Genomic DNA, 24,435 nt, shown 5'->3' on the forward strand with positions numbered 1-24,435 from the left:
CTTCACTAATGCCAGCCATAGTGATAAGCCATTAAGGGGCAGAAGCAAGTACATGCTTCTTGGGTTTTTTGGTGTTAGGGTGTTGGTTTTTTCCTATTTGTCTTTTGGTGTTTTGATTTTTTTTTTTTTTTAATTTTAGCTCTAACAAATATTTTCAAGAATTTTCTTTCGCTTTTTTTATTTTATGTTGTTTCACAATGGCGTGTCTGAATTCCTTAGTGGTTAGACTTTTGCCCCTTTTGTTCTTAAATTCTACCATTTTATAATATCTGCTGGTTCACCCTTATAGCATGTGAGGAGGTACACTGAATAGGCACAAACTCAGATAACCTGGATTTTACTAAATAGAAGATTATGTGTAATTGTTTGTCAGTTTGGCTCACAGGTGTTAAAGACTTAAGACCCACTGGGGTAAATACATGGGAGAGAAGGCTACAAGATCTGGGAACTGTAGGAAAGGAGGCCAGTTTGTTCTGTCTGCTACCTACCGTCTTCACAACTGCTACTCTGAAGATGTTTGTGTAGATAGCTGATCCTGATTGTAGCAAATACGTAGTTTTGTTTCGTGACCCTTGAACTTCCGGCAAGGTTAAAGGATGATTACTTCTCTGCAAGCCGAACAACTAGCTGGTCTGTCAGCAATAATTTCACAACAAACTGGCTTTCCTGTTTTTCACTTCTAATTACTAGAATTTGCTTTTCTCCACAATTCTTCAAGCTGCTACTGTCACACATTAGTTCTGGTTAAGGGTATGGATAGAAACATAAATAACTCGAAATCAGGACTGAGGAAAATCCCACTTTTACAGTAGGTAATACGACAGACTGTGGAAAATTTAAAATAATTTATTTTCCTTGAAAAATACGTTTATTTTTAGAAATAGCGTATTGGTGTGGAGAGACGATGAATACAGAAAATGTTAATTCGGAGATTAATGTAGTTTCTGTATTGCTCATCTGAGAGGAAAGTTAATTTTGTTTCCCTGGTGGCTAATCAGGTTATCACCCTGTACAACACAAAAAGAACAGTCAGTTCTCCTGAGGGGAGAGAGGGGGAAGCAGTAATTTGGATGAAATTCACAATGAAGGGATACCACTTGGTATCCATTTGGCTGGGACTTTGGTTTTCAGGATATTCACAATAAACTGTGAAAGCGAGTGAAACATGAGATGACAGTTTGCTGATTCAACAGAATTTTTCAGGTTGGTAAGGATCACAGAATCATAGAAACATAGAATGGTTTGGGTTGGAAGGGACCTTAAAGATCATCTGGTTCCAACCCGCCTGCCATGGGCAGGGATACCTTCCACTAGATCAGGTTGCTCAAAGCCCCATCCAACCCGGCCTTGAACACTTCCAGGGATGGGGCATCCACAGCTTCTCTGGGCAACCTGTTCCAGTGTCTCACCACCTTTACAGTAAAAAATTTCTTCCTAATATATAATCTAAATCTACCCTCTTTCAGTTTAAAACCATTATCCCTCATCCTATCACTATACTCCCTGATAAAAAGTCCCTTCACATCTTTCCTGTAGGCCCCCTTTAAGTCCTGGAAGGCCACTATAAGGTCTCCCTGGAGCCTTCTCTTCTCCAGGCTAAACAACCCCAACTCTCTCAGCCTGTCCTCATAAGGGAGGTGCTCCAGCCCCTTGATCATCTTCGTGGCCCTCTGGACCCACTGGAGCAGGTGAAGGATAAGGGAGAGCTGTGAAGACTGACAGTAGGACTCAGTGGTTCGGTGGCAATACAAGTGATCTCCTGTACAGATGGCAGGATAGACAGGTTGTCCGGATCATCTTTCTTTTACATACCACCTTCTGTGAACAGCCCTCTTGTCCAGAGTGTTCAAATGCAGCAGCATTTGAGGGAAACCCAGGGAAATCCCTATTAAAGGCTACTCCTGAGAATACCTCCTTGTCTGGCATTTTGTGGTGGGGGCTGGGTGCTTCTTTCTCTGTACTTGGTGGAAGATGGAAATAAGATTCAGAAAGATTTTAATGAGTCCCCAAGGTGAGCACTGCCCTGTGATGAAATGCACTAGAAGCACCTATCTGTATCCACCGTAAGCAAAACCTAGATGACATGATGGTTTTTCATCACTGAAACTTTTCAAGATTCGATTGGACAGGGTGCTAGATAATCTCATCTAGGCTCCCTTTCCCATGAAAGGTAGGACCAGATGATCTTTTGAGGTCCTTCCTAACCTGGGCTGTTTTATGATTCTATGATTAGTTCAAATGTAAGTTTGAATGAAATGAATCCTATTTCAAGATAATAAACGGTTTATTTCCATTAGCTAGAAAAGGCAGAAATTAGGGTCTAGGTATATAAAATGAAGAACTAGGTGCTGCATGATACTTTTTTCTTACTATATCTTATTAATATATATTTTTATAGTAAATTAGTGTGTTTCATACACCTTTGGTATTTCACACAAATGTTAATCTAATTGGAATTTTGTTCACTGACCCAGGAAAGTATTTAGAAACATTTATTTCTTTTTATTTATGAGTAGTCTCTCAGAAGGGAAATCTCTAAATAAGGAATCATAGAATCACAGAATCATAGAATAGTTTGGGTTGGAAGGGACCTTTAAAGGTCATCTAGTCCAACCCCCCAGCAATGAGCAGGGACATCTTCAACTAGATCAGGTTGCTCAGAGCCCTGTCCAACCTGATCTTGAATGTTTCCAGGGATGAGGCATCTACTATCCCTCTGGGTAACCTGTGCCAGTGTTTCACCACCCTCATCATAAAAAATTCTTCCTTATATCTACTTTAAGTCTACCCTCTTTTAGTTTAAAACCATTACCCCTTGTCCTGTCGCAACAGGCCCTGCTAAAAAGTTTCTCCCCATCTTTCTTATAGGCCCCCTTTAAGTACTGAAAGGCTATAGTAATGCCTTCCTGGAGCCTTTTCTTCTCTAGGCTGAACAACCCCGACTGTCTCAGCCTTTCTTCATAGCAGAGGCATTCCATCCCTCTGATCATCTTTGTGGCCCTCCTCTGGACCTACTCCAACAGGTCCATGTCTTTCTTGTGCTGAGGGCTCCAGAGCTGGACGCAAGAGTCCAGGTGGGGTCTCACCAGAGCGGAGTATAGAGGGGCAGAATCACCTCCCTCAACCTGATGGCCACGCTGCTCTTGATGCAGCCCAGGATATGGTTGGCTTTCTGGGCTGTGAGCACACAGTGTTGGCTAATATTCAGTTTTTCGTCTACCAGTACCCCCAAGTCCTTCTCGACAGGGCTGCATACAATCCCTTCATCCCTCAGCCTGTACTGATACCGGGGATTGCCCTGACCCAAGTGCAGGACCTTGCACTGGGCCTTCTTGAATCTCATGAGGTTCACATGGGCCCACTTCTCGAGCTTGTCCAGGTCCCTCTGGATGGCATCCCTTCCCTCAGGCGTGTCAACTGCACCACTCAGCTTGGTGTCATCTGCAACTTGCTGAGGGTGCACTTGATCCCACTGTCTGTGTTGTTGATGAAGATATTCAACAGTACTGGTCCCAGTACAGACCCCTGAGGGACACCACTTGTCACTGATCTCCATCTAGACATTGAGCCATTGACTGCTACCATCTGGATGTGACCGTCCAACCAATTCCTCATCCACTGAACAGTCCACCCATCAAATCCTTATCTCTTGAATTTAGAGAGAATTATGTTGTGGAGGACCGTGTCAAAGGCCTTACAGAATTCCAGATAGATGACATTCATAGCTCTTCTCTTGTCCACTGGTGTAGTTACTCCGTCATCGAAGGCCACTAGGTTGGTCAGGCAGGACTTGCCCTTGGTGAAGCCATGCTGGCTGTCTCAAATCACCTCCCTGTCCTCCATATGCCTTAGCATAGCTTCTAGGAGGATCTGTTCCATGATCTTCCCAGGCACAGAGTTGAGGCTGACAGGTTGGTAGTTCTCAGGGTTCTCCTTTCTACCTTTTTTAAAAATGGGTGCAAAGGTTCCCTTTTTCCAGTCCCCAGGGACTTCACCTAACTGCCATGACTTTTCAAATATCATGGAGAGTGGCTTAGCAGCTACATCAGCCAATTCCCTCAGGACTCTGGGATGCATCTCATCAGGTCCCATAGACTTATGTATGTTCAGGTTCCTCAGGTGGTCATGAACCTCATCTTCTCTTTCAGTGGCAGGGACTTTACTCCCCCAGTCCCCGTCTTGCGGTCCATCCACTCAAGAGGTGTGAGAAGTGAGGTTGCCAGTGAAGACTGAGGCAAAAAAGTTGTTGAGTCCTCAGCCTTCTCTTCCTTCGTTGCTATCAGTTTGCCAGCCTTGCTCATCAGGCGCCTTGGCCTTGACAACTGGGCAGCGTCCTTATACTCTTCCCAGGATACCTATCTCTGCTTCCACTGCCTGGGCATTTCCTTCTTGCCCTTTAGTTTGACCAGCAGGTCTTGACTCAGCCATGCCAGTCTCTTGCCTTCCTTGCCTGATTTCTTACACCTGGGTATCGAGGGCTCTTGTGCCCTATGGAAAGCATCCTTAAAGATCTGCCAGCTCTGTTCTGCTCTCTTGTCCCTGAGGGCAGTTTCCCAGGGGGTCCTATTGACTAACTCCTTGAAGACCTGATAGGTTGCTTTCCTAAAATTCAGGGTCCTGACTTTACTCTTCACCTGACCCATATTCCTCAGGACTGCAAACTCCACCAGTGCATGGTCACTGGAATCCAGGCTGCCAGCAGTCTTGACATCACCGATTAGCTCACTTGTGTTGGTGACCAACAGGTCCAGTATTGCATCCCCTCTGGTAGGGCTGTCTATTACCTGGCTTAAGAAGTTATCCTTAATGAATTCTAGGAGTCTCCTGGATTGCCTACAGCTCACCATGTTACTTTTCCAGCAGGCGTTGGGGTGGTTGAAGTCCCCCATCAGGATGAGAGCCTGCGAGCGCAATTCCTCCTGTAGCTGGAGTAAGAAGGCTTCGTCAATAGGCTCCCCTTGATCGGGTAGCCTGTAGTAGACACCAACCACAAGGTTTCCTTTGTTGCCTTGATCTCTAATTCTTACCCATAAGCTTTCAACCTGCTCATGGCTATTCTTCAGGGACAGCTCTTCACACTCTATCCATTTCTTGATGTAGAGGGCAATGTCTCCTCCCCTCCTTCCTTGCCTGTCCCTTCTGAACAGCCTGTAGCCATTGATAGCTGCACCCCAGTCATGGGGTTTGTCCCACCAAGTTTCAGTAATGGCAGCTAGGTCGCAGCTTTCTAGCAGCACAGTGCCTTCCAGCTCCTCCTGTTTGTTGCCCATGCTGCAATATCCATTAAAACAGAGAATCCATTCAATGGGGATTGTTTCAGATATTCAAAATTTGGACTGCTTTTAGCTAGTAGTTATCAAGTATTTTTGCAAGATCTTTGATAACAGCAGGTGTTTATTGTAATAGTATTTAATGTGTTATTGGCATGTCTGGCAAGGAGCGATGAACTTGTGCTTCAGTAGGCCGATTCATTGAGGCACAATTAATAAATCTGAAAATTGCTTATCTTCCTTGAGATATTGAAATTTTCCTTTCATTCATCTCTTATTCCATCATTCATTCTGTGTTAGCTATTGTAGAATTAAAGCTCCCTGCATGGTCTTCTGGAATTCAGTTACAAGTGGTGGAATATAGGTTATGAATTTTATCCATATAATATCAGAAAGAAAAAATCAAATAGAAAAAATTTGGAAGATACATACCTACAGAGGTACGTAATGCTTAACTGCTTAACAAATATGTCATATCAAATTTTATAAGATAATATAAAACATAGAGTTATAGTGATGAATTAATAAAATCAATAAAATCATAAAAAGAATTATAAAATAACTTGTCAAATTGATAGATGCTTTTGAAGTAGCAAAAATACATTCTTGTACTAGTTTTATTGTGTAGTATCTCAGTCATATTACTGAGTAGATTTTATTGATTTATGCTGTTATTAAAATCATTACTGTACTTCTGTGTTTAAACAAATTAAGATATATATTTACAATGTGAAAACTGCAGCATTATGTTCTGTAGGTTTAACTACATGTTGATATTTGAATATGTAATTCAATAATACTTGAGGAAACAACCTTGCGAAAGAAGAGAAAGTAAAAATAAAGTTTTCATTTAATATCCATAGAGGATTTAATACCTTAAATTTCCTGCCAGAAATAATCAGCAGTACAGATCAAAGTTCAAGAGGAATGCTCGTTGTTTTTAGATTGCCCAGGTAGTTGCTACATTAAAATGTGTAGATACCCTTGCAGACATACACACATTTCTGACCCAAGTCTGATGCTTAACTTCAGGTTATTCCTTGAACTTTTACAGTTTTTCCTGCGAGAAGCTTTTCAGTTTGAACATGCTCTTCCACCCAACAGAGAAAAAGTTACAAACTCAAAAAGAACAGCGTAATTGAAGTATGACAAGTATAAAAATGAGAGTTTGACCAGTTAAATGACAGAAAAGACTAATATTTTTCTACATAGGAGGACTGTGCATGTTTCACTTCTTGGAGATCTATCTTAATGCTGCCAAGATGAATATTCTCAGTACTTTCAGCAATACTCTGCATGGTTCACTTGAATAGTTAGTCCTTTGTACTGCAATTTTGTTGTTCTGTCAACATAGAAAAAATATTTTTCTAATATTGGAATGGTAATACTACCAGATCCAGAAGAACCAGTAACTGAGATTTTCTGACATCGTGTGAAGTCTGTCTGATTCCTTTGAATGTCATGGAACTGTTTGATTATTTTTTTTCTTCAGCTGCATGGCTCTCCCGTTTTCTTGGTACTTTCCAATATTTGCTTTTAGATTTCTTCATTTTAGTAAATTATTTCTGTTGAGAGTTTAAAAGTGATTTTTTAAATGGTTTTCATCTAAATGAACTTGTGCTTCTGTATTCCCTATTCCTTGCTGCCTCACTTGCACACCGTAACAAAAGTAATCTGTTCCTCCCATTCTTTTTCTTTAGACACACTGGAAGAACAGGTGGATGCTACTAAAGAGCATTTTAAAAATGAACAGTTACCAAAAAGAAAAAAAAGAGACAATAAAATTGTACACACTTTCTGAAATAGTCTATATACATTACTGCTAAGTTTAGCTGGAATTACATCTTACTATATGAATGCAAGTTAAAAAAAAAAGTATGTGGTATTGCACAGAAACTTACCAGTAGTGTCTTAAATCACCTCAACATCACACTCTATTTCCAGGAATTGCCATGTGTTCAAGTAATTCAGATGCAGTAGAGTGGAAATAAGAAATCAATCTCTGTAAAAATTATATTGAACACGTAGAGAAGTGTGTGTGCATTTTTGTGGGGGTGTATGTTTTGTCATGGGAAACCTAAAGAAATATGAAATAGAATAATCAAACAAAGCAGCTGTTGTGCTTCCAGAGAGATGACAAACAAGTCTCAGGAAAATGTCAGAGAGGAAAGGAAAGGAAGAGCAGTAGGAAAGCATGGAAAATCTGTTCCAGTGACTTTTTGAAAGGGCTTTTACTGGTGCTTTCCCTGATCTCACTGAAGTAACTATTAAATAAAAATTAAAAAAAAAAAAAAAGTAAAAACTTAAAATATGTACTTGACTAACCTAGAATTTAAGTGGCTTTCCTTCTCATATATATGTTTTTAGAGAGCTTAATTAATCAAAACTTGTAGAGGAAATAAAATCACTTTCACAACCTTGCCACTATCACTTCCCTTCTCCAGATCCTCTCTGTTCATGAGAGCTGGAGAGAGAGGAAGGGGGAATTGATAGAGATTTCTCTAGAACAACTTGGCAGGCCTATGCTGTGAAATAACGTAGGGGGATCCATCCATATGGGTACCCACTGAGTCTCCCTTTATTTTTTTATATAGTTTGAGCATTTTCTGAATTTTCTTCTTAGATAGTTTCACAGTTGTTTCCTCAAAAAAAAAGTTAAAATAAAAAGGTGTTTGAAAAGAACAAAGCCAAAACCTTCAGCATATTGTACTTTTCTTACTCTAGCTGATTTCCAACACTGACCTACATTGTCGTTGGATATTGGAAAATAAATGTAGAGATTTTTACGTATCAACTTTTCTATGACTAGTTTCTGTGTATGAAATATGATTTATTTAGTTTGTGATTAGGTGTATTTTCTTCCCGATACGTTGCTGTTACCATTATTTCTTTAAGTGGGCAATTTGGGGCATGGAATACGGGGGTTGTATCTTGACTGGCATAAGGTTTCGATGTGCTCCAGGATAAGAGGCTATCTCCAGTTACACACAGACATAGGAACAGAAACCACATGGGTAGAACGCATCAGCCCTTAATATTGAGAGGGAGCTTGCCAAAACTATCTCAGACTCTGACCGCTTGCTTTCCCCATTATCAGGAGATTTGCATTTGGTATCAGCCAAAGCAGCCCTGTAGATTCGTAAGTCACTTTCAAACACAATGCAGTTTTCAGATACAGCTGTACGAGAAACTGCAACATTTCTATACATAAGTTTTCATGAAGAAACTCTTTAACTATGAAACATTGTATAAGTTTCTGTTTAGATAAAGCATTTTAATATATTTTTAGGACTAGAGAGACAAAAAAAAAGATATCAAACTTCTGAAGATTTTACTTTCTTAACTTAATCTTAGATGTTCTCACAAAGTCCCTTTCTCTTTGCCTCAGTCAGTCCCAAAAGAATGCTTTAGTCATCTATTACGTGGACAGCAAATACCTGTTATGGTGAGTAGATAGTTGCAGAACAGCTGCATGCATCAAAGACCTGAAGCAGGAACTGAAAAAAGTGAACGAACTCTTTTATTGGGGAGCATTTATTAACAGGTTTAACGTAATTGCTTTCATTAGTTAAGACTTACCATGTATTTTAGAAAATTTACTGCTGCTATGTAGGTAGGCAGTAACAGAAAGAGAGAAAAAAGTAAACACTAATAGCCAGAATGCTAATTTGTGACATTAGAGTGCAGGGGGAAGTTCTGCTGTTCATGGTTTTCCTGTTCTTTCAGTTACCCTTTAGAATTTTTCTGAGCTATTTTCTTGGGGATTTGCTCATAGTAGAACAGCAGCCCTGTTATCACGACAGTAAGACAAATAATTGAAAAGTGCTTTTCACCTTGCCTAGATGAAAAAGATCTGAGTTTAAGTTCATTTCTCCAGGTGCTAATTTGCTATAAGTATTCTGTATCCCAGCACTGCATAAAAAATAAAGCTACATAAAATCAGCAAATTATAGTATAACTTTAAAATTTTGTGGAATGTACAATTCAACCTCAGTGTTTCCAGATGCTCTAAGAAAGGCGATTATTTCATCACTGAATGCATCTGGCAGCATTCCCCATAAAAAGCAAGTTATAGTATACTTTTGGTCTCCAGTGTCTTTTACATGCAAATGATAAAACTCACATGCTTTAAAATACATTTTTGCCATTTAAATTTGCACCCTTTTGCACCTTTACTGTGTTTTTGTAAAGGATAGCAAAATTTCAGAGAAAGATTTAAAAAAAAAATAGAGTAACACATTATGGTACCTGTGTTAAATGTATACTTAAAAATATTACATAATTTCTGTAATGTACTTGTGGAAATCAACTTACTTTCAAGCTCTAAGCCTGTTAAGAAAGCATCCACAATTAAGTAGTTCAGATTTCAGTACTACTGTTTTGCCCCTATCTATTTCACAATCTCTTAATTCTCTGGGTTAAAGAAGCAGCAAGTACTCTGGCATTATGAGCGTTTACATTGTGCATAATCTTTGAGCACAAAAGCAGAATTACTATAATTAAAACTGATGGAAAGATTTCAGCTACCTGGCACAAAGGAGGTATAGGAAGAATTGAAGTCTTTGTTAAACTATGGATACAAAATGCAGCACTTCTTACATGAAGCACACAGAGAGTGTGGCTGGACAGCTACAATTTTAAGCAGTAATTCCTAAGGGTAAAAGGAGCTAAGATAAAACCCTGTGTCTCTTGTAGCCCTTTTTGGTTTATATTTTTTTCATTTATAAATGTTGAAAGACCTGCAAAGGATTTATAACAAATTATACTAGCCTCTTTAGTCATAAATAAAGGGGCTCTGTCTTCCATCTCCTCCCACCTGTATAAAACTGAGCACCATGGAGATGGACCAAATATTTAAGCTAAAGGAGAATGTTGGAATAAGAACAAAAGGGTGTAAATTATCCGTAGATAAGTCTGGAGGGTCTTTGAAAGGACTAGTAGGAAAAGAAATTACCTGGTTTTGAAACAGGGCTTGATAGATTCAGGAACAGTGCTGTATGATGTCCTTTGTTATCCCTGACAATGCTAGGAAGACCTGTCCACCCTTGCTTCCTTTGATCTTTACATCCTGTGCACAAACTAGTCCATGTCTTCGTTTTTGGCCACTCTGCTGGGTTTCCACTCTGGTTGAGCTAGCAAGTATCCTCTCTTTCTCATTTCTCCCTCCACCACCTTCCTTTGCCTATCTAAACAACGTTTTGTGCTTTTGAATAATTCACTACCTTATATTGGCTGACCCTCAGTATTTCATTCCTGTATGAAGAGCTATGGAGTGCTATATACTCTAGCTCAATGTTATTAAGAGGACCAAGCTGCAAGCTAATAAAGAGTTAGTGTACAGCCTTGTAATATTGAATAGATTAATTAAATAAATGTGTTTGTAAAAGATGAGACTTACGCTGTTTACATAAGTGAAATTCAGTTATTTTGCATTTCGTAAATTTCCTGAAATGGTAAGGAAAATATAAGTTATATAGAGGACTTACATCCACATAAAATTAACTCATTAATAAAGTAGTTGTATTTCTGATCACAAGGAAGATTAACAAACTCCTTTGAGATCACTGCAAGAGCTGTACATAAGTATTGTTTCTCTTCAAAAAGTCATTGACTTAATGGAAGTGTGATCTAAACAAGTGAACAGGTCTTATAGCTGTCACTAATATTTCAGGCACATTTGTTTAGCTGCTGAATTAAGGCTGGATAATGGTACTTGCTCTTGTTCCTTATTGTACATAGCAGACAAAACACTCATGGAGCAGGAGTGTATTCATGCACTTCAGATGGCAAATAAGCTAGCACATTGCATCAAAACTATTAAAGAACTGGATCAGAAAATCAAAAGGTTTTTTGCTATTGTTGTTTTTTGTCTAATATGGTACTAGACAGCAAAAGGTCTACTAGAAAAAAAAAACATAGCCCTGTATTTAAACAAATATGGCTCTAGCTGTAATCAGTACTCTGGAGGAAGGGAAACTAATTCTTCCGAAGATTGCAACATGTTGATGAGGTTTGCATGATGTTTTAATTGATGATTCATCAATTAGAATGATTTTTTCCAGTACAGGAAATGTTTAGTATTGAATAAAGGAATATACTTTATGGTGATGTGTGCTGAATAAATATTGGCCTGTACAGTAGCACAATTGCAAAGAATCATGGGCTGGGGTCCTGAGATAGTGTGCAGAAGGTTCAGGTATGGGACTTTGCCTAACACAAATTTCTTTCTGATGCATACTGAATATTGCAGGTGACCTGCTGTTTTATGGCGATAGTAGCAGTTTCATGGTTGGGGAGTTGTGGAAACAAAAGCATTAAAGACTGCCATACGGGGATACTATTGCTATGAAACAGTGCTGAATTTTGTCCATAGGTATTCCTATTATCTTACTATGTTCTTCTACATGCTGTAAGAATTTCAGTGTAAAAGAGGAATGTTTTTTATTTTCTAGGTGCCTCAGTTCTTTAAGCCTGAAATGGCCAACATATGGAAGATTACAGATAAATTCTGTGCTTGATTCAAAGTGAAGGGCAGTCTGTTGAGCTGATCAGTCCATAGGTCTAGGACTTCTATCTTGTACTTCAGCAGTGAATGTGTAGACACCAAAAGCAGTTCTCAGTGCTTCTTACGTTTAGTCCTATATTAACTCTGGATGTCTGTGGAATGTCTATTAGACTAGGAAGACTTAGTACAAAAGGATCATTGTGGAAAAGTTTGTCGAAAGAAAAGGAAGCAGTGCCCAAATTGTCAACAATTTCTAAATCAGAGAATGCAGCCTATGACCTGCTGGATTTGATAACTTCGAAAGCTTCTGGTTTAGCTTTTGCACTCGGTAGCACAAGACAGGCTTCATTAAATGTTCATTCAACTGAAATTACCTTCATCATAATTTCGTACCACTGCCAGTGGACCATGGCAGAAGTTTTCTGATAGCTCTCTCCTCAGAGGCACTTCTAGTCAGATAAAATCCTTTTCTGGGAACTCTGCAAGTATGTTATGAATACAGGCAAACACTGCCAAAGAAAATTGGAACAGTAACGGCTACATGAAAACCTGAATTTAGTCTTTTTAGTGCAATCTGTGCCAATTGGAGTTCATCTAAACACAACCACTTAACTATCATCTAGAAATATTTTCAAATATATTTGAAGAATATGAACCTGCAGGGTTAGACTGCTCCAATTTGTTTGCTTGAAAAGGCCTGCATTTGGGATAGAAATGTTTGCATTTCTACCGATTCTGATTCCACTTAAACATACGCGTTTCCAGTCACTCTTTGTCAGATATGTGTATGTGTATTTGAACTGGAAGTGGCACTTTGATACTATAGTGTGTGTTGCTGACGTACCAGATATGTCAGTAATGATTTAATAAAGTTTCAATCTAAGAATTGTGTGTTTGTTTTCTGGTAGGTAATTTGGCCTTTTCTGTCTGTTGTGATTTTTTGATACCTGAGACAATTCTTTCTTTTTACAAGTAATGTGTAACAGTAGATGAGCAATAAAACATACTGCTTGTTCTAAAATTACAAGTTCTGTGGCTTTGAACTCTTTTCAATTATAGCATATTGATAACTAACCTGAATTTCCAGAGAGAATTCCCTGTAACGCTCTGATATTCTTGGAATTTTTTGAAGGATGGCAAAGTTACTTTCTCAGGGATGGGTCTTCATGCTTCAGGTAATTGTTAACCTTAAGTGAATTTATTTAAACTTCCATTGCTTCAGGGAACAGCTGATTTGGCTCAGAATGTATTTTCCAATGCACAATATGTATCATATCTTTCATATCCCAGATATTTGTGTAGACATTGTTTTGAAGTGAAACACAGACTAAAGTGTGTAATTAATTAGAAAAAAATAATGTACAAAATAATGAAAAAACATTTAAATAATTTCCTTTTTTGTCTATAATCCCTGGCAATTACCTCATACAGGAGCAGTGTTTATTTGTTTAAATTAATAGTGAAGCTTTGTGGTTAAAAACATCTTTTACTGTATTTGTACACAGAAATAAGAGAAAAGTGCTAGTTGAGTGAATTAAGAGAAATTGCAGTTTAATTTAAATCTGTGAAAATTTCCGTAAGCCGTGTTTTCTTGTTAGGTAGGTAATGTGGAGGGGACATTTTTAAAGTGATAATAAACAGGACTTTAGTTTCTCACAGAATAGTATGTTTTATTTTTGAATTGGAAGATGGAGATTCTGTACGGTTTCAGTGCCCAGTCTGGGACATCATACATACCAATCGTTCTTACGTATCCACCACGATGGGGACTCCTCAGATATTCATCCAGCCAAAGGGACTGATTGACAAGGTGTGGATGGTAGCAAATCCATGTGAATATAATAGGACAAAAAAATATCAAGCACAAGGAGAAATGGGAAAAGCACCAGTCTCTCTTCTGCTTTACTTTTCTGTGTGTTTTGTCTCCAGTTAATACCTTTTCTGCCTCTGAATTTATATCTGATTCTTTGACAAACAAAAATCTTCATGGTTTCTCTTGGTGTATAGTGTAGTTGTATTATACTTAGTAGTTTTTTATATATCTGTAGCCATAGAAAGGGTTATGCCTTATAAGCTTTGGAGAAAGCTTGCTGTAAACCCCAGCTCCTGCTGAGGCACAAGAACGTCATGAGAAAGCTCCTAGATTATAGCAAGGAGTGGAGCCGCAGTGTGATTTGGGTGCAGAGCTCATGGTGCGCTAGAAATCTTGTTCATCGAGGTCTAAATGTTTCACCTACTCACTGACATCTGTCCCAGTAAGATATATCTGACAAAATACACGTGCAGCCAAGTTGGAGAACTGCTGCCTGCCTGTCTAAGGTCTTTCTCTTCTGTCTTCTTGTAGTTTCTTCTGAAGTATAAAATCTCTATGTTTTATTCAAGGCAATTGATCACTTCAGCAAGATTTTCCAATCTCTTCTACCTCTGATCAGTAACTGCATAGCAATCCCAGTTCAGTGGCATGCAAGTGCTGTTTTTAACTACGAACTTTGCATGGGACTCATAGTTTAATAATCTGCATTACTTATTCATAATAATCTGACATATATATTTATCAGCTTGTTGAAAAAACATTCCCAATAAGGGACATATTACCCTTTGTAACTGTAACCTTGCAGGTAACTTTCCTGTGTCTGCAGTCATGCCGTCCTTCTGAGTGTCATTCATTTCACTTTGGAAGTGATCATTAATGGCATCCTTGGTAAATTCAACGTTTTTCTCTGTATTTTTCTGCGTAATTAGAAAATTTTGATACATGTATGATGCTGGTCAGCTCTGGGGTTTTTTTGTTGCTTGAGGGCTTTGCATTTCAGTAGAGGGATGAGAGTACAATATTTTCATCTGTGGGTGGTATCAGTAACAGTGGAGTACTGTGTCATTGTTGCTATGTTGTAGCAGTGACAGCATTCTGAATGGAAACTACTTCATAAAAATAATTTTTTACTTCACCACTTTTCTCCCATACTTTGACTTATCTTCTTCAATTTTAGTTCATTAAAATAGAGACTATATTATATATTTGCAAAATGACAGGTAAAATAAAATTTCTCAAAATTGTAGTAATACAAGCATTCATCTAATGATCAGATAAAAAATGTAGAATAAACAACAGAGGTAAAAGACCACCAATAAATCAGACATGGTAGTGATTACCTACTTTATAGCTTTTCTCATACATATCTGTATGTTTGGGCATGTACATATATTCTGCAGGCTACTGATGGCTTTCTGAAATTGTTAATTACAATATTCTAAGGCTCAGGTTGCAGAAAAGGAAGAGAAGTCAATCCACTTATAAGGAAAGATTACAGAACATTACAGTAAGGATCTGTCACAAAACTAATGCCCTGAATCTTTCATATCATAATAGGAAAAGGCTAGAGTGAAATAGAAATATGTTCTTCTTTTAAATATATACTCTTCTTTAAATATATATATATATGTGGATTGTCTTCCAGTAGCCATATAGAAAGCTAATGATTTAAGCTAATTATTCAGCACAATCTGAGGAAATAAAATGACAAGATGCTACTAACATGCATGGCATGGACAGATTTTCAAAAAAGGAGTGAGTTGACTCGTTAGCAATATTATACCAAGTTGTACAATTCATTCTTTGATTTGCTCAATGACTGTGAAAGCTACAAATCTCTTCAGGAGAATTTAGTACTGGTATACTGGTATACTCCTTATACTTTAGAATAGTACTCGTAAAGTATAAGAAGTTGTTGGAGTTATGGTATATAATTACGCAGGATATCTATGATAGATTTCTGTAAAAATAATTTTAGTTCTAATTATAGGATAAGATAACTAAGTGAAAATGGAAAGACTGGAAGAGTGTTGCAAGTCACTGCAGAATTAATAAATTGACTGTCATTTTCCTGGCATATTTGTATAAATTGTTCAGACACAAATGCTTGTTTTGGAGTAGCCAATTAAGCATTAAGAGAGTATTGCTCATTGAATACTGCAAAGCTAAGGAAGATAAGAATCAGAAGTATTTATTGGAAACCACATCATAATTGACCAATGGAAAAGAGACAAATACCAATAAATCATTATTTTTTGAACTAACTTAATTCTGCCTCATGCTTTTCCAATACTGTTTGCAGTCCAATTTTAATTGTATGAACTTTTTTTTAAAGCCACTTTGCTTACGCTGTCATTTTAAAGACTACTCGTACTGTGAGGTCTCTGTTTTTCATGCATCTTCCTTACCTACTCATAGACATAAAAGCACGATATCAGGTTTTTCAATTCTATTTCTATGGGTTGAGCTGAAACCGCCAAATTTCCAGAAAAACTTCCAAACATGCTTTAGTCTAGGAGGCATTTTAAGTATTAAGTACTATTGTTCCTTTTCATTCTGAGGATTTAAGAATTTTTTAAAACTTTTTATTCTCTAGATTTCATTGGGTTTTTTACTATTATATGTTATGATCTAATTATCTTCATACGTTTTGCTACAACTTCTTGGTTGCTTGCCTGCTGAATTATAGGCTTGTACATAATTTTCCACCCAGGTACTTGTCAAGCCTAAGACTTGAACTTTGTGTGAATTTCAAGTGAGTATTTGTGAAATGCGTGTACTTCAAGATCAGACATTCATCAGGAGATTCACTTCCTTTTACTTCAGAATTTTTCCTTCAGACTTCTAGTCTGCGTTAGGTGTTTAATCTTAAATTTTCATCTATAGATGCGAGATAGGATTCATTTCATCTAACTTCAGGTGTTTAAAGTGTAAGGATATCATCCAGACTCTCCTTATTTAGAGACGGACACCTGTGGGTGATGATTCCTTTTTATCCTAAGATCTTCAGTAATTTCTAGGAAAAATGTTGACAACTGTTTTAGGTTGAATCTTTTAAATGGCCAAAGTTAAATGACGTGACTTCTGCTCTCAGGATAGATCTTAGCTAAAGGGCCATATGGGTGAATTCATTTATCAAAGACATGCTCCTTTTCAATTTTAATTGCTGTTACAATTCTGATCTGTAATAAGACAGAACCTGATTCAAACAGCCAAAACCCTGTCTAAATCTCTGAGCAGTGTGAATATTAATGATCAGATATGTTTGAAGGTTTAGAGCAAGCCACGGTAAACACAAGGCACCAGAATTTAAAAAGAATGCCCATCAGCTATGAATTGTGCCATTGACTTGCCTGTCTGAGTTAAGTATACAGGATTTTCCTAAAATGGGTGTTGACAGTAAAAATGAGGCAACAAAGGTCATTTGGTTTTCTTAAAATATGAGTCATATTTTTCTCTGCAGGCTCTGGCCTGTAGTTACCTAAGTGAGATCTAGAAACTCCTATTTATATTTTTAACATTCTCTCTGTTCTATTCTTGAGAAATGTGCGTGGAAAAGAGAAGCATAATAAACCCTGGCTTGATGAATGCACTTAGAGATCTGCAAAATCTGCAAATTAGAGCCAGCATAAAAAGCAAGCATTTCCTTTGATGCCCTTTTCTCCTTCATACATATGAACACACAAGTAAGTGCATACACACACAGTTAGCTGCAGTAAATGTATTTAATCAACTATTTTTTGAAAAAAAAAGCACTCCCCACTCACAGTTTTTCTTTGGAAGGGAATACATTGGGTGTTCTTCTCTCTTCCTGCCATATCACCTTTTTGGCATTGTTGCATTCAGGCTGGGTTCACTGAACCTAGACTATGTGGATAGCATTGCTGCACTTCTTCCTTTAACTTTTTTTTTTTGGTAAAACTGTCTCAAACCCACAGTGGTGGGTCAGCCTTGGCCAGCAGCCAGTTGCCCACCCAGCTGCTCTCTCACTCCTCCCCCTCAACAGGAGAGGGGGAGAAAATAGGATGGAAAAGGTCATGGATCAAGATAAAGACAGGGAGATAGCTTACCAATTACCATCATGGGCAAAATAGACTCGACTTGAGGGAAATTAATTAATTCTATTGCCAGTTAAAATAGATTTGGGTAGTGAGAAATAGAGACAAAAAAATTGAACCAACAGCTTCCCCCCACCCCTTTTCTGAGGCTCAACTTCACTCCTTCATTCCCGACTCCTCTACCTCCCCCCTTAAGCCGTGCCCTGCGGTGGGTCGGTTGGAGCCGGCTGGAACCGGCTGTATCCGGCACAGGGCAGCCCCGGCCTCTCCTCACAGAGGCCGCCCCTGCAGCCCCTGCTGCCAGCGCCTGGGCACCTGCACCCAGTACACGTACAAGTAACGCGCGTTACCCTCCTAATTTCAAATCAGGGCATTTGTTACCCCCTATATGCTGCAGATGTCAGTGCGGCTGCCTCCAGGATATTTACTTGTTGAATTTTTTGCAGCCATGAAGTATGCCAAGCCATACTTGGCATGAGCTTGGATTTTTTTTCAAGGATCAGGCCAAATGTCTTTCCACTTCTGGGACCAAATCAGCATTCATGTAGGGGTCAGCAATTTAAACAACATATTATTTTTTTAAATGATAATAATATTCACTACCTGATTATGTGCAAGATTACGAAGTGAAGCACATCTGCTGTTTTAAGTGCTTACATGTAATTTCATAATTAGTTATATTTTTTTAAACAGAATGAAGTAATTCATTATTTGTTAACTTCATATGTGCACTCATAGAAAATATTTCCAATTAAGCTTTGTTGGTCAATGCCTCCAAAATTCAGTGGTTCTATCAGTACAGTGTGGCAAAAAAAAAGATTTACTGTCTTTTATAAACATTTTGGTCACATTTAAAAGCAGTTGACATAGCTGTGAAGGCTCCATTGCAGTGTAGTTTTGCATAAATAGTGCAAAGTCATTAGGTGGTGTGGCTGGGCTAGAAGGAGAACGTCAATTCATTTCAAGGCCTCATGCGAATATTAATGAAGTTTGGGAAGACAAATTCGTCAACCGGAGACTGAAAAGTGACTGCAGTCTAATTTAAACATATCCAAGGATATACTGACAGTTTCTTCAATTTTTGTCATAGGCGTTTTTCATTTCTAGATCGGTTTATATAGAGATATACATATATATGAAATACATACAAATTTTCGTATGCATGCCTGAACTATGTTTTCGCATATGGTCCAATATGACTATTATAAGAGCCTGTTTCAGCTTTTGAACAAAACCAGCATAACCTCTATATGTGTGTGTGTATATGTCTATATATATGTAGCTCAGCCACATATGGCAGAATGATAGTGAAGGTCTGTAGACATGTGCTTTTTTTTAGCTCCATTCAACTCATCATGGATGTATTCCAAAACAGAACTATATTCAGGAATATTAATTTTGAATCTTGCTGGTGCATCCAAACACTATGTGATGATAGATCTATATAAATACCCTAATATTAAAGCATTACTTTCGAGGAAAGGTTTATGTGAGTTGACATAGGTTTCATGAGTTTTTGAGCATTTTGTGCAAAGTAGCTGGTATAAATCCACAAAACGAACATTCTATTTTAATATTCTAATTGTATTCTAGTTTAATTTAGTTTAATTAAATTTAAACTATTCAGCTTTACCTCAGTTAAAGATAATCTAGAACTTACAATTAAAGATAATGTAGAAATCCAGAATCTTGAAATCAGATGCTAAACAAAGCATCCAGTTCCTGCAGAATTTCAGAAGTATTTAATAATGTGATAGCTGAATCTTGACTTGAGGTTTTGCATATATGTGTGTGTGTGTATATATGTCTATTTTAATATATATAAAATAGGCCTTTATATATATCAAATAGACTCTTATGTATATATCATATATATATATATATATATATATATATATATGTATAATAGTCTCCAGATAAAAGGAAGAACTATCTTTGTAACAGTAGCATAGGAGTAGCGGAAGTACCGATCATCTTCAGTCCTTAGTAGTAAATAATGTCTAAAATATTGCAGGAAATAAGGGGCATGGGATTTCAGGAGACATAGTTGTTCTTACACATTAGAACTCAAGACACATTGGTTTGCTTTGCAGTCCTGACACACTCTTGTATGACCTTAAAGAAGCATTCTAATTTTGCTGTGCTTCAGTTCCTGATTGCTCCTACTGTGATCATCCTAAGAGGGTTTAGTCAGAAATCAATGATCATAATGTTTTTTTCCACAATGTTTTTTTCCAGAATGACACCTCAGGTTCTCTTGTAGTTAATTGTCCACAAAATCTTTGACTTGACTAGAACACCTCATATCAGAGTACTGGGGGTGAGTAGGTAGCACTAGCTGTTGTATTTTTGGTAGTAAATAATTTAAATGTGGATTGAGCCTGTGGAAAAAAAGTAAAAATGCTTGAGCAGAGAACAAGAAGAGCAGAGAAATGGGGCCCTGAGGGAGGGAGGATTCTGTCCATCAGGAAGGAAGAACTTGAAAGGAAATGCGGGTCCCTTCTGGGAAACTTGCTTAAGCTGCAGGCACTTTTCTTCCTTTTTTTTTATTAATCTCTTTCTCTTATGCATCCCCTACCCCTTTGCTTCTGGACCCTTATTTGTCAAACTCTCTAATCTAATCGGACTGCCTGTCACGTGCTTTCACTGGCATTATTGAGCTCTTGCTTCTCCCCTGCAGAGCCAGATTTCCTAACTTAATGAGTGCAAAACATTATCATTCCCTCCCAGGGACTGATCTGTGGTCACTAGTGCTACTGCAGGTTGTTAGCAATGGAAGTAATTGTTTGACAGACTGAAAGATGGGTGTGGAGGATGGAAACAGACACTGTAAGTCTTTATTAAATACGCAGATTTTACAGGTACAGCAAACAGTAAGCTTTCAGCAGCAGTACTTTATATGGGTGATTCATATGCCTGTTCACTTAATCGACCAAGTCAGAACATGTCCCTGTCCAGACAATGTTTTCTTCAGTGTTAGTGTTGGGGGTTTTATGGTCAGTTCTCTTGCTCACTCTTTTCCAGAATATTTTTATAGCCTAAAATTCTTAGCCTGTGTGACTGCTTACTTGATTTCTTCACATGTCCTGGGTTTTCATATCCATCAGGCATAAACTTGATGTTTTCATGTAGGTGAATACATCAGTCACTGGTGGAAGCATTATTTCAGGTGCACAAGAGGAAGAGTTATAATGTTTGAGATAATCCTGCATCTCATGATGTTGGCCAGTGTGGCGTTGTGCTAAAATAGTGGTCTGAAGCAACACAAGCACCAGCTTCCTTCAAGTACAACATTAGACCAGTAAATACATCTATAGGAGTTAGTTTGCTGTGGTTAGTTACTTTTCTGCTGGATACATGCATGCTCTGGTTGTGCTCAGATTAGAGGCCACAGGCGTTAGCATCCATTTCTGACAAACGGGATCAGGGCTGTAGACCCTGAGTGCAGGCCACATACAAACCAAATGCAATACCTGTTTCGTGAGTGTCATGGATATGAAACTGGGGGATACCTCTGCCCTGTAATAGGAATAGAGTTCCATCAAAGACATTATTTGAAGTTCTCCATTTAAAAAAGCTCCTTGTGCAGTAGTGTGCTATCCCTTTAATTAAATTCTGATGTCTTAATACATGTGTCTGTACACATATATGTGTGTATATGTGTTCCCTTCTGGTTAGCAAATACTTACAGATAATGAAGACAGTCAAAAAAATTGAGACTATATTTGAAACAGAGAAATGTGCTTAATGTATCACCTAAATTAATCAAACCGAATACTTAAGATCTAGATATGTATGATGTATTAATATATATTTATGTGTCCATTTATGTGTATACACACACAGTTAATGTATTATATCTACATAAACACATATTTCCCTACTACCCTATGTCAGTTTTATAAAATGAATTTGTTTGTAGAAGTTGTTTTCAGCTGGTATATAAAATCAGGTTGCCCACCAAATTATTTATATAGGTTATTCCATTGGTCTTGCCTGCTCTTATCCATTGTTGGTGTGGCTTGACCCTCAAGATATTCTTAATTCCCAGTCAGAAATGTTCATACTGAGTTTCTTATAGATCAACAGAGATGTTGATTTCATTGTTTAGTAATGTGCTTTCCATGACTGGTGGTTCTTTGGTTTAAAGTAGCTGTTATTTGTCACACTGACAGGTACACCTACTGCGAAATGCTGGCGATGAAGTTACCATCACTGTTCAGTACCTCAGGGAAGCTCCATCATTTTTAAAGCTCCCATTAGGTAAGAGGAAATTAATGGATAGGAGTAATTTGTTTTCCTCTTTGCAGTATTCTCATAATAAGATCACAGTGACAGAAACAGGAATTCAATCCTTGAGTGTTTTACAGGAAGCAATAGAAAATGGTGTGTGTACTTTATTGCTTAACATATAAGATTCTAATGCATACTGCATGATTGCTTCTGCATAGTTTATTCAAAATAAAACTGAAAACCTCGTTAAAATGCAGTACAATCATGGGTGATATCTGAAAGTTTTTCTACAGAAGCTTTGCCTGAATACAATAAAATAGTGTTTACAAACATTTGAAACATACATTCAGACTGAAAGGTATTTTCAGGACACTTACCAAACAAATGGTTAATGTTAATTGTGCATATTTCATAAATTACTTTGATATTTTGATCATTTTTGTCAGAGAGCAGAATTATGATATGACAACTGAGTAGTTTAAGAGTAGCAATAGTAAATTGTTTATGAACAATGCAGATAAGGGAAATTTTTTGTTCTTCTGGTTAGCAAATATTCAAGATACTCACTTGAAATCAATGTTGCAAGTAGAAAAGTGTACATAATATATCAGCTAACTTAATCAGGCCAAATAATTTTGCACCAGTTTATCTTACATATGATTCTCTCCCCAAATTAAGCAAAACAGATTTAAAATGTGTCTTGTTTTGGGGATTTAGGTAAGTTGGGCTCCACTATGTACTTGTTTTTCTTGATTTCAGCAGAATCATAGGTCTCATAGGTCTAGCTCTTGTTGTTAGAAGAGTGTCTGTCATTTCATCTAGATTCTTACACCTATTAAAAGCAAACCTGATGGGCCTCCGCTAAGCTGAACTACACATTTCATGCTAAAACCATTATTTCAGTTCTTAATGCTTGTCATTTCCATTTGAAAATGGAATCTAAATTTGAAGAAATCTCGGAGGTCTTTGTCTGGTCAGTGTTCCTCATAATGAAACTTCAGCTTTTCTAGCCTAGGTCATCAGACAACTATAGACTAATATCTATAATGCTTTGGATAACTGTGTCCAAGATTAGATATGACTTTGGCAAGCTAGCAGGGTCTTACCGATAGTCTCTGTGTTGTAGACCATACTCATTTGTGGCTATGACAATCCTACAAGCAATTTTATCTCATCTTGTTGACTGACATCACATATACACACTTGGACTCCATAACTTGTGGTCGGTTAACCTTGGCTAAGAGCCAAACTCCCACCCAGCTGCTCTCTTGCTCCCCTTCATCAAACAGAAAATGGGGAGAAAATAGAATAAAAATGCTCTTGGGTCAAGATAGACAGGGAGATCACAGTAATTACCATCATGGGCAAAATAGACTCAACTTGGGGAAACTTAATTAAATGTATTGCATATTAAAATAGATTCAGGCAGTGAGAAACAAAGACAAATCAACTGAAACAACACCTTCCCCCCACCCCTTTTCCCAGGCTCAACTTCGTTCCTGACTTCTCTGCCTTCCCTGAAAGTGGTACAGGGGGATGACGAATGAGGGATTGGGGTCAGTACACAGTGTTCTTCTCTGCCACTCCTTCCTTCTCACACTTTTACCCTGCTCCAGGCTGGGTCCTTCCCACCAGCTGCAGTCCTTTACAAACTGCTCTAGCATGAGTCCTCTCCATGGGCTGAAGTTCGTCAGGAAAAGTCTGCTCCAGCATGTGTCCCCCACAGGCTGCAGCTTCCTTCAGGGCACATCCACCTGCTCCAGCATGGGGTCCTCCATGGGCTGCAGTGTGGGTATCTACTCTGATGTGGTCCTCCATGAGGACAGCCTGGTTCACCATGGTCTGCAGGAGAATTTCTGCTCTGACGCCTGGAGCACCTCCTCCCTCTCCTTCTTCAGTGACCTTGGAGTTTGTATGATTTTTTCTCACACTTTTTTCCTCACTCCTCTCTCTGCTGTTCAGCATTTTGCCCTCTCTTAAATAGCTTTGCAGGGGTGCTACCAGCTTGGCTGAGGGGCTCAGCTGTGCCCTGTGGTGGGTCCGTTGGAGCTGGCTGAAACTGGCTGTGTCTGGCACAGGGAAGCCCCTGACCATCTCCCACCCCTGGAGCCACCCCATCTCCCAAAACCTTGCCACTTACACGCAGTACACACTCTATGTGAGACAGCTGCTACCTTCACAAGGAGTTCACGCAGGTCCAGGAATATTGGTGCACTCTTGGTACATCATGAGAGAGAGGAGGAACTTAGCTGACTCCTGCATTGCCTTTCTCACCAGGAGGCATTGCAGCCATTCCTGTCTGGGAAGCTGAGATCACGGCACTGCTTCCATAAAGTGCTGTTTCTGGAAAGAGAAAGCAGTGATTAGCAGGGAGACCAGATCATCTTCTATCTCCGTGTGACCAGAGTTGCATGCAAAACTTCTGTAGGTATACAGCCTCCATGAACACTTGAACTAGGAACTTTCACCTTACAAAAACCTCCATTCTCTTTCAAAGCTCCTGTTTCGTGGCCCATGGCCAGCTAGCTCCATTTGGAGTCTGCTCCTGATTACTGT

At 38.4% G+C, this 24,435-nt stretch overlaps 1 protein-coding gene across 1 annotated transcript in view; it reads left to right on the plus strand.

Moving 5' to 3' along the window:
* Nucleotides 1–24,435, plus strand: part of SNTG2 (syntrophin gamma 2) — a 286,578-nt gene that overhangs the window by 155,840 nt on the left and 106,303 nt on the right. The window contains exon 7 of the mRNA XM_087775769.1: nucleotides 21,822–21,909. Coding sequence (XP_087631895.1) covers nucleotides 21,822–21,909 — 88 coding nt within the window. The remainder of the gene's footprint in view (nucleotides 1–21,821; nucleotides 21,910–24,435) is intronic.

The sequence above is a fragment of the Nipponia nippon genome, unplaced genomic scaffold (genome assembly GCF_047370975.1).
Source record: "Nipponia nippon isolate SJK-2023a ecotype South Korea unplaced genomic scaffold, ASM4737097v1 scaffold_4, whole genome shotgun sequence".
Classification (NCBI taxonomy): domain Eukaryota; kingdom Metazoa; phylum Chordata; class Aves; order Pelecaniformes; family Threskiornithidae; genus Nipponia; species Nipponia nippon.